The 11,824-nt window shown below is 40.1% G+C and overlaps 1 protein-coding gene across 1 annotated transcript; it reads left to right on the top strand.

Moving 5' to 3' along the window:
• The first annotated feature begins 2,417 nt into the window (after positions 1–2,417).
• LOC112073749 (sphingomyelin synthase-related protein 1) lies at positions 2,418–10,528 on the top strand. The gene is made up of 3 exons (XM_024140984.2): positions 2,418–2,497; positions 9,657–10,280; positions 10,408–10,528. The coding sequence occupies exons 2-3, from the start codon at positions 9,670–9,672 to the stop codon at positions 10,526–10,528; spliced, it is 732 nt and encodes a 243-aa protein (XP_023996752.2). The 5' UTR covers positions 2,418–2,497; positions 9,657–9,669.
• The last annotated feature ends 1,296 nt before the right edge of the window (positions 10,529–11,824 follow it).

Genomic DNA, 11,824 nt, shown 5'->3' on the forward strand with positions numbered 1-11,824 from the left:
GCTCGTCTGTTCTAGAAACATTACAAAGCACGCTCATCTGTTCTAGAAACATTACAAAGCACGCTAATCTGTTCTAGAAACATTACAAAGCGTGCTCGTCTGTTCTAGAAACATTACAAAGCACGCTCGTCTGTTCTAGAAACATTACAAAGCACGCTCATCTGTTTTAGAAACATTACAAAGCACGCTCGTCTGTTCTAGAAACATTACAAAGCACGCTAATCTGTTCTAGAAACATTACAAAGCACGCTCGTCTGTTCTAAGAACATTACAAAGCACGCTCGTCTGTTCTAGAAACATTACAAAGCACGCTCATCTGTTCTAGAAACATTACAAAGCACGCTCGTCTGTTTTAGAAACATTACAAGCACGCTCATCTGTTTTAGAACATTACAAAGCACGCTCATCTGTTTTAGAAACATTACAAAGCACACCTCGTCTGTTTAGAAACATTACAAAGCACGCTCGTCTGTTCTAGAAACATTACAAAGCACGCTCATCTGTTCTAGAAACATTACAAAGCACGCTCATCTGTTCTAGAAAATTATACAAAGACGCAGTCATCTGTTTTAGAAACATTACAAAGCACGCTCATCTGTTTTAGAACATTCAAAGCACGCTCATCTGTTCTAGAAACATTACAAAGCACCGCTCATGCTGTTCTAGAAACATTACAAAGCACGCTCGTCTGTTTTAGAAACATTACAAACACGCTCATCTGTTTTAGAAACATTACAAAGCACGCTCGTCTGTTTTAGAAACATTACAAAGCACGCTCGTCTGTTCAGAAACATTACAAAGCACGCTCATCTGTTGTAGAAACATTACAAAGCACGCTCATCTGTTCTAGAAACATTACAAAGCACGGTCATCTGTTTTAGAAACATTACAAAGCACGCTCATCTGTTTTAGAAACATTACAAAGCACGCTCATCTGTTTTAGAAACATTACAAAGCACGGTCGTCTGTTTTAAAAACTTACAAAGCACGCTCATCTGTTTTAGAAACATTACAAAGCACGGTCATCTGTTTCAGAAACATTACAAAGCACGCTCATCTGTTCTAGAAACATTACAAAGCACGCTCGTCTGTTCTAGAAACATTACAAAGCACGGTCATCTGTTCTAGAAACATTACAAAGCACGGTCATCTGTTCTGAAACATACAAACGCAGTCATCTGTTGTAAAACATTACAAAGCACGCCTCGTCTGTTTAGAAACATTACAAAGCACGGTCATCTGTTTCAGAAACATTACAAAGCACGCTCATTGCTGTTTTCAGAAACATTACAAAGCACGCTCATCTGTTTAGAAAACATTACAAACACGCTCATCTGTTTTAGAAACATTACAAAGCACGGTCGTCTGTTTTAGAAACATTACAAAGCACCGTCATCTGTTCGTAAAACATTACAAAGCACGGTCATCTGTTTTTCAAAACATTAACAAAGCACGGTCATCTGTTTCAGAAACATTACAAAGCACGGTCATCTGTTGTAGAAACATTACAAAGCACGGTCATCTGTTGTAGAAACATTACAAAGCACGGTCATCTGTTCTAGAAACATTACAAAGCACGGTCATCTGTTTTTTGACTTGTAAGAAATCTGAGTGGCTGGTAGACTTTTTTTATTTTAATCTTCCTGCCAGTGGCTGGTGGACCAAACAGTTCCATTTAGGCCCTGGCAGTAACCTACAGTATACAATCATTTGTTTATAAGGGTTTAATATGTATCTAGATATGTCTAGCTACTTTGATACGTTATCATTGCTAATAATGGACCAAATGGTCTGTCTGCTTGTGATAACGTCACCTACCTAGCTAACTAGCTACTGTGTGCATCTCATAGCTAACAATGTTACGACACTAGCCAGAAAAAGCACCACATAACCCGTAGCGTCTCTGGAACTACAGTATTCATTCACCTGAAGTTATTTCATCCCACAACTCCACTCGATTTTGCTTGCCCTTCAGCTAACACGCTAGGTTGCACTATATTGACGTCAGAAGCTTCTTCTTCTGTGGTGTTCATTGAGTGTGTCAACCAACTTTAATGGCTCATTCCCGCCACCTACTTGGCTAGTGTACTCACCAGAGTCAAGGGAGGTCAAAGGCTGAGCTTCTTTTCTAAACACGGATGATCATTTACTGTGTATTTACTCACACACGTTTTTTACTAAACTAATGCTGTTGATCATGTAGTGGTTCTACTGAGTTCTGTTGATCAGTGATCAGGGTAGATCAGTGTGGACAACATTGTTATCAGAGCACATCTCCTTGATAGAAAGGTCCTGATATGGAGACAGCAGCCTATCTATCAGTAGGAGAAAGGTCCTGATATGGAGAGCAGCCTATCTATCAGTAGGAGAAAGGTCCTGATATGGAGAGAGCAGCTTACTCAGCTGTTTAGGTCCAACAGACCTTTGGATTAGGAGGAAGGGTGTGCTGGAGAGCAAAGGAGTATTGGAGTCACAGAAGACAGAGCGGGACCGATTGGTAATGTACTCTCTAGTTTAACTGACTGGTAATATACTATAGTTTAACTGACTGGTAATGTATTCTCTGTTTTAACTAACTGGTACTGTACTGGTAATGCACTCGCTGGTTTAACTGACTGGTAATATACTATAGTTTAACTGAATGGTAATGTATTCTCTAGTTTAACTGACTGGTAATGTACTCTCTAGTTTAACTGGCTGGTAATGTACTGGTAATGTATTCTCTAGTTTAACTGACTGGTAATATACTGATAATGTATTCTCTAGTTTAACTGACTGGTATGACTGTAATGTACTCTCTAGTTAACTGACTGGTAATGTACTCTCTAGTTTAACTGACTGGTAATGTACTCTCTAGTTTAACTGACTGGTAATGTACTGGTAATGTACTCTCTAGTTTAACTGACTGGTAATGTACTCTCTAGTTTAACTGACTGGTTATGTACTCTCTAGTTAACTGACTGGTAATGTACTGGTAATGTACTCTCTAGTTTAACTGACTGGTAATGTACTCTCTAGTTTAACTGACTGGTAATGTACTCTCTAGTTTAACTGACTGGCAATGTACTCTCCAGTTTAACTGACTGGTAATGTACTGGTAATGTACTATAGTTTAACTGGCTGGTAATGTACTCTATGGTTTAACTGACTGGTAATGTACTATAGTTTAACTGGCTGGTAATGTACTCTCTGGTTTAACTACTGGTAATGTACTATAGTTTAACTGGCTGGTGAATGTACTCTCTGGTTTAACTGACTGGTAATGTACTGGTAATGTACTATAGTTTAACTGGCTGGTAATGTACTCTCTGGTTAACTGGCTGTAATGTACTGGTAATACTTAGTTTAACGACTGTAATGTACTCTCTGGTTTACTGGCTGGTAATGTACTCTCTGGTTAACTGACTGGTAATGTACTGGTAATGTACTATAGTTTAACTGACTGGTAATGTACTCTCTGGTTTAACTGACTGTAATATACTATAGTTTAACTGACTGGTAATGTACTCTCTGGTTTAACTGACTGGTAATGTACTCTCTGGTTTAACTAACTGGTAATATACTATAGTTTAACTGACTGTAATATACTGGTAATATATATAGTTTAACTGACTGGTAATGTACTCTCTGGTTTAACTGACTGGTAATGTACTCTCTGGTTAACTGACTGGTAATATACTATAGTTTAACTGACTGGTAATGTACTCTCTGGTTTAACTGACTGGTAATGTACTCTCTGGTTTAACTGACTGATAATATACTATAGTTTAACTGACTGGTAATATTACTATAGTTAACTGACTGTAATATACTGGTAATATACTATAGTTTAACTGACTTGAATGTTACTCTTTGGTTTAACTGACTGGTAATATACTATAGTTTAACTGACTGGTAATATACTATAGTTTAACTGACTGGTAATGTACTGGTAATGTACTATAGTTTAACTGACTGGTAATATACTATAGTTTAACTGGCTGGTAATGTTACTCTCTGGTTTAACTGACTGGTAATGTACTGGTAATATACTATAGTTTAACTGACTGGTCATGTACTCTCTGGTTTAACTGACTGGTAATGTACTATAGTTTAACGACTGGTAATATACTATAGTTTTACTGACTGGTAATGTACTGGTAATATACATATGTTTAACTGACTGTAATGTACTGGTAATGTACTATAGTTTAACTGACTGGTAATGTACTCTCTGGTTAACTGACTGGTATATACTATAGTAAACTGGCTGGTAATGTACTCTCTGGTTTAACTGACTGGTAATGTACTCTCTAGTTTAACTGACTGGTAATGTACTCTCTAGTTTAACTGACTGGTAATGTACTCTCTAGTTTAACTGACTGGTAATGTACTCTCTAGTTTAACTGACTGGTAATGTACTCTCTAGTTTACTGACTGGTAATGTACTGGTAATGTACTCTCTAGTTTAACTGATTGGTAATGTACTCTCTAGTTTAACTGACTGGTTATGTACTCTCTAGTTTAACGACTGGTAATGTACTCTCCAGTTTAACTGACTGGTAATGTACTGGTAATGTACTATAGTTTAACTGGCTGGTAATGTACTCTCTGGTTTAACTGACTGGTAATATACTATAGTTTAACTGGCTGGTAATGTACTCTCTGGTTTAACTGACTGGTAATATACTATAGTTTAACTGGCTGGTAATGTACTCTCCAGTTTAACTGACTGGTAATGTACTGGTAATATACTTATAGTTTAACTGACTGGTAATGTACTCTCTGGTTTAACTGACTGGTAATGTACTGGTAATGTACTATAGTTTAACTATCTGGTAATGTACTGGTAATACTGTATACTCTCTAATTTAACTGGAATAATAATAATAACAATAACAATAATAGTAATAATAATAATACATTGTAAATATACAGTGAGGTCCAAAAATATTTGGACAGTGACAAATGTTTTTTTGTTTTTTCTCTGTACTTTGGATTTGAAATGACTGAGGTTAAAGGCCCAGTGCTGTCAAAAACTTGAATTTCTTTTGTATTATATATACCGTGCATTCAGAAAGTATTCAGACCCCTTGACATTTTTCTACATTTTGTTACCTTACAGCCTTATTCTAAAATTGATTAAATAGTTTTTTTCCCTCATCAATCTACACACAATACCCCATAATGACAAAGCAAAAACAGTTTTTTTTTTGTTTGCAAATGTATTGTCGTGAGGTGGCCCTTTCTGGGTATAGATCGTGCCCCCCCCCTCTCTCTCTCTCTCCTACACCCAGGTTCTGTTATCTCAGGTCATAAATTCCTGGAGGAGACTCTCTTCCCCCTGGCCATGCAGAGAGAGAGACACAGAGAGAACAAAGGATTCCACGTGGCCGAATTCCTAAATCCCCAAAATGGGAATTTGAAACAATATGTCCACTTGTGAGAAGGTGGGAATGGTCCACTCACAATTAAGGGACGGGTATGACGAGTGTGATTCATTTGGTGACCTCAGAGAGGACAGGAAACACACATAACTATATCTCTGAATATGTACATTTCTCCATTATGGGGTTTGCATCTAATTATTGTATAAAATGAATGAGTAAAGATGAAACTATTTGTGAAATGATGTAAGGTAATGTTAAACCTTTAATGAAAGATAATTGTAATTGTAAAGTCATTGGCCCGCCCCCGTGAGCACAGACATGATCTGGCGTCATAGACCCGCCTTTTCTATTGTTATGAATAAAAACCCCTCCTGAGGAAATCCTCTTCAGACCATGCGTACCTCGATGGACACCGAGGAGGCACAGGTTGAGTTTAGACCACAAAAACCTCCGTTTAAGCGAAGGTTGCAATGGCTGTTGAATTCCTAACCATACCACGTGGAGCATTGGCTACACGGCGGGAAATGGTTAAACTCTGAGACTATCGATCCTGACAGAATAAGAGCAAATCTTAGATACTAATTATTAGTCTGCAGCTAGAAATTATGTCAACCCGGGATGCGAAGACCGACAACCGCCGAAACTTCTATTCTATGAGAACATTTCTGAATGGTACTCTGAAGTATCCATTCTAACCACGAAAGACTTTGATCTTCAGGGAAGCAGAGAGAGAGACGATGATGAACTGACTCCAACAGAAGGACAGACGATTCGAACAGAGATCACGACGACACACTGGGCTTAAATATATATTGATTGCAATTATTCCCGAATGAATGAGCGTTCATGTGCAAAGGATTAGCATTTCAATTAATATAATTATAGTAGTACTGTGTGTAGTGATCCCTCTGGTCTTTCCCGCCTGTTCTCAGTCCACACCCACTTCCCTTTGTTCACCAAGCCGTCATATCGGCTTAGCCCACTAGGGAACCTCCCCTATCATTTCCCTGTAACCATATCTACTGTCTGTTTATGCAGTTCTATGATTATTTAGTTAGTTAGTAAATAAATGAGTAAGACAATTGGGTTCGTGCAGATAACCAACAATTTACGACATTTGGAATGAGACTAACGTGAGGTAAAGAATAATTCATTAATTAGAAGACTGATTGATCAGATATTAAAATTATAACTTTGTAATCTGAACACCTGCGTTGTCTTGGCTGTGTGCTTAGGGTCGTTGTCCTGTTGGAAGGTGAACCTTCACCCCAGTCTGAGGTCCTGAGCACACTGGAGCAGGTTTTCATAAAGGATCTCTCTGTACTATGCTCCGTTCATCTTTCCCTCGATCCTGACAGCATGATGCTGTCACCACCATGCTTCACCGCAGGGATGGTGCCAGGTTTCCTCCAGGCGTGATGCTTGGCATTCAGGCCAAAGAGTTCAATCCTTGTTTCATCAGACAAGAGAATCTTGTTTCTCATGGTCTGAGAGTCCTTTAGGTGCCTTTTGGCAAACTCCAAGCAGGCTGTCATGTGCCTTTTACTGAGGAGTGGCTTTCGTCTGGGCACTCTACCATAAATACCTGATTGGTGGAGTGCTGCAGAGATGGTTGTCCTTCTGGAAGGTTCTCAGATCTCCACAGAGGAACTCTGAAGCTCTGTCAAAGTGACCATCGGGTTCTTGGTCACCTCCCTGACCAAGACCCTTCTCCCCCGATTGATCAGTTTGACCAGGCTGCCAGCTCTAGGAAGAGTCTTGGTGGATCCAAACTGTTTCCATTTAAGAAAGATGGAGGCCACTCTGTTCTTGGGGACCTTCAATGCAGAATTGTTTTGGTAAAATTCCCCAGATCTGTGCCACGACACAATCCTGTCTCTGAGCTTGGTTTTGCTCTGACTTGCATTGTCAACTGTGGAACCTTATACAGATGGGTGTGTGCCTTTCCAAATTATGTCCAATCAATTGAATGTACCACAGGTGGACTCCAATCAAGTTGTAGGAACATCTCACGGATGGTCAATGGAAACAGGATGCACCTGAGCTCAATTTCGTGTCTCATAGCAAAGGGTCTGAATACTTTTCTAAATAATTGTTTTTTTTATTGCAAATATTTCGAAAAACCTTTTTTCAGTTGACCATTATGGGACTTTGTGTGTAGATTGATGAGGAAAACATGTATTTAATCATTTTTAGAATAAGACTAACGTAACACAATGTGGAAAACTGAAGGGGTCTGAATAATTTCCGAATGCACTGTAAGCAGACAATGGAAGCTCTTACAATATGATGACATTTCTCTATAACAGGCTATAGGCTGCATGTGCACCACCAAGTCCCGTGGTCCCGTGTGGCTCAGTTGGTAGAGCATGGCGCTTGCAACGCCAGGGTTGTGGGTTCATTCCCCACGGGGGGACCAGGATGAATATGTATGAACTTTCCAATTTGTAAGTCGCTCTGGATAAGAGCGTCTGCTAAATGACGTAAATGTAAGTCAGAACAAATTATTAGGGTGAGGAACATGGGCTACTAACAGCTTACTACACAACATACACTTAGTATTACTTTCTTAGCTACAGTATACATATATCCCTGGCATATTACATCATTTCTGCAGCAGCATATAAGACATTTTTGGACTCACCTTGTTGTACTGTGCTCACTTGAACAGGAAGCTGGCGCAGCGGTCCTTTGTGGGAAAATTTCATAATCAACCTTTGTCATCAAAGTCTGTCATTCTCTGGATTTATGCTGCTTTCAAGACAACTGGGAACTGAAGAAAACAAGGTAGAATCATGACGTCAGTGATCTTCAGGTCAGAGCTCTAGAGAGAAGCCTGAGTTCCCGACTTGCAATTCCGAGTTGGATGACCGTCAGAACGTATTTTCCCAGTCGGAGCWMRTWTMTTTCTGAGTTCCCAGTTGTCTTGAACTCACTAATGTCAGATTTCCCAGTTCYGARTTTCCAGTTGYYTTGARYGCGGCAGAAGTCMTGCTGGATTGACARCAAGGCCAATGTTGAATGTTTATCTTTTTAAGCTTGGAAAAGAGACCCTTAAACCCAGACTTGGGACCAAAGACCCACTCCACTGAATAGCAGGCTAGAGATTACTTTGAAATGCTTGCAGTTGGCCACTGATTCCTTCCAAACCACTCATTGTTGCGATTTCCAACTTGTTGTGTAATGTTTATGTCCAATGGTTGATGAGCACCGATATGTTTTATCTATAATTTCTCTTCATTATTTCTCTTCATATGACAATGATTGAAAAGGATTTGCTAGTAGATTGTCAACTTGATTCATGATGATGACTGCTAGCTAAGATTTTGAAAGTATGATGTTGACATGATCAGTCCAATCAAAGCTGCTGTAGATATAATGTGATTTGACGTCATTTTATCTGTGGCCAATGATCTTGAGCCTTCTTGGATGGGCACTTCTAATGTAACTCTATGGCTGCACCCAAGGGGGCTTGAATGTTCAAGCTCTACCCTTAGATTTTGCGGTGACATAGTGTCCCCATGAGTGACAGAACACTGAGCCAATCACGGCGCAACTAGAGAACATTACCAACCCCTACGCTCTGTATTTTCCGCTGGCTGCCCCACCACCACAGAAAGCACTGAGCTAGGCTGAAACACCTGCGTTTTGGAGCTTAACCCAACGTCAACAGTGAAGAGGCGACTCCGGTATATACTGTATATATATATGATGGGATGTATAGACATTATAGACAGTATGTGGATAGAATATGTTGTATATCTGTAGAATATGTAGGATAGAATAGTATATGTACAGCAATAGTTCAATAGAATGGCCTTGACTAGAATACAGTGTATACATATGAAATGAGTACAACAGTATGTAAACATTCTAAAAGGGACTAGTGTTCCATGACTATGTATATAGGGCAGCAGCCTCTAAGGGCGCAGGGTAGAGTAACCAGGTGGTAGCCGGCTAGTGACAGTGACTAAGTTCAGGGCGGAGTACTGGGCAGAGGCTGGCTAGTGGTGACTATTTAACAGTCTGATGGCCTTGAGATAGCAGCTGTTTTTCAGTCTCTCACTATCATTATTCATGGTTACTGGCTACTTGTACTGTCTAGTTTGAATGGAGCTGGTGGTCTAAGCCAATAATGAGTTTCTACTGTATGTGGTCTATCTGTGTTGTGATTGGCCTCTGTGACGTAATGCTGTCTTCCCAGAACAAACTATTAGGTCTGTTATTACATTGCCGTTGTGTTACCACTGTATTAACACTGTCTGTCTCTCTCTCCCTCTCTCTCAGAGGGAGGTATACTATGGCGGTGTCTCAGAGTAGAGTTAGTACTTGGAGCAGTAAGCAGGTGTCTGGCTGGCTGAAGCAGGAGGGGTTTGGGCAGTATGTGGTGCTGCTGTGTTCTAAACACCGTGTGGATGGCCCCAGCCTGCTGACTCTAGGGGAGGCTGACCTGCGTGAACCCCCTCTGGGCCTCACTGTGCTGGGGGACATCAAGAGGCTGGCCCTGGCCCTGCGGAGGCTCCAAAGACAGAACCAGGAGCAACTGGAGGAGCTGGGGATAGGGTTAGGGGGATTAGGGGCTGCTGCTGGGGGAGACAGGGCCTGTCACGGGGATGACTGGGGGTGTAACGGGGCAGGGCGCCGTCAGGTGGACTGTGGGGTCTCAGGGTCATGGTCAGGGTCGCGACCCCGGTCAGGGACGGAGTTCGAAGAAGACCAGTGCCACATTCACTCCACTGGGGACAGGAAGTGCCTTCTAGGGCGTCTGGACCCGGAGCTGTGGAAGACAGTAGTCAGCTCTGTTTACGTCATGCTCGTCTTCGGATTCACCTCCTTCGTCATGGTGATCGTCCACGACCGCGTTCCCGATATGACAACTTACCCGCCACTGCCCGACATCTTCCTGGATAGGTGAGTCTGACCTTTAACCTTTAACCCCTGACCTCTAATCCCACTGCCAAACATAGGTGAGCTTGACCTAGGTGAGCTTGACCTCTAACCCTTGGCCTCACATTATTATTCCCTTTTTCTCTGACAGTGTACCCAGAATCCCTTGGGCTTTTGCGATGGCGGAGGCTTGTGGTCTAATCCTAGTTTACATCTTCCTGTTGGTGCTACTACTACACAAACACAGGTACTACTACTACTACTACTACTAGTACTACTACGACTAGACAAACACATGTAATACTGCACTACTACTACTACTACTACTACTACTACTACTACTATTTTTTTTTTCTTTTTGACAAACACATGTTTACTACTGCACCTACTACACTACTACACGAATATTACTATTCTACTACTACTACTAGACAAAACACATTACTATACTGCAATGCTACTACTACTATCTACCACTACGTACATACACCAAACACTGGTACTACTGGCAATACTACTATAAACTACACTATACATTACTACTACTACTACTCACTAACTACTACTACTACTACTATCTTACTAACAAACACATGGTACTACTACTACTACTACTACTACTACTACTACTATACTACTACCTACTACTACTACTACGACTAGACAAACACATGTCTACTGCAACTACTACTACTACTACTACTACGATATTACTACTCTACTACTACTAGACAAACACATGTACTACTGCAATGCTACTACTACTAATACTACTACTACTACTACTACTACTACTACTAGACAAACACATGTACTAACTGAATGCTACTACTACTACTACTACTACTACTATACTACTCAACACTACTACTACACAAACACTGGTACTACTGCACTACTTACTACAACTACTACTGCTATTACTAACTACTACTATACTACTACTACTAGCTATAAACAAACACAGGTATAACTACTCTACTACTACTACTACCTACTACTACTACTAATATATTACTAATACTACTACTATAGACAAACACATGTACTACTGCAATAATACTACTATATACTACTACTACTACTAGACAAACACATGTTACTACTGGCACTACTACTACTACTACTACTACTACTACTATACTACTACTACTACTTACTAGACAAACACATGTACTACTGCAATGCTACTACTACTTAACTACTACTACACTACTACTACTACTACTACTAACACAAACACGGTACTACTACTTACTACTACTACTACTACTAACTACTACTTACTATACTACTACTACTACTACTAGCAAACACATGTACTACTGCATACTACTAGCTACTACTACTACTACTCTACTATTTACTACTACTACTACTAGACAAACACATGTAGTGAATGCAAATACTACTACTACACTACTACTATACTACTACTAATACTACTACTACTACTACCACAAAGACAGGTACTTACTGCACTACTCCTAACCTACTACTACAACTACTACACCTACTACTACTAGACAAAACACATATACTACGCAAATACTACTACTACTAACTAC

Source organism: Salvelinus sp. IW2-2015, unplaced genomic scaffold (genome assembly GCF_002910315.2).
Source record: "Salvelinus sp. IW2-2015 unplaced genomic scaffold, ASM291031v2 Un_scaffold2350, whole genome shotgun sequence".
NCBI classification, from domain to species: Eukaryota; Metazoa; Chordata; class Actinopteri; order Salmoniformes; family Salmonidae; genus Salvelinus; species Salvelinus sp. IW2-2015.

Bases quoted from the DNA above. Each gene is read 5' to 3' on its own strand.
- LOC112073749 (XM_024140984.2), top strand. From the start codon at position 9,670: ATGGCGGTGTCTCAGAGTAGAGTTAGTACTTGGAGCAGTAAGCAGGTG. The intron at 10,281-10,407 runs GTGAGTCTGACC...TTTCTCTGACAG, and splicing joins CCCGACATCTTCCTGGATAG to TGTACCCAGAATCCCTTGGG.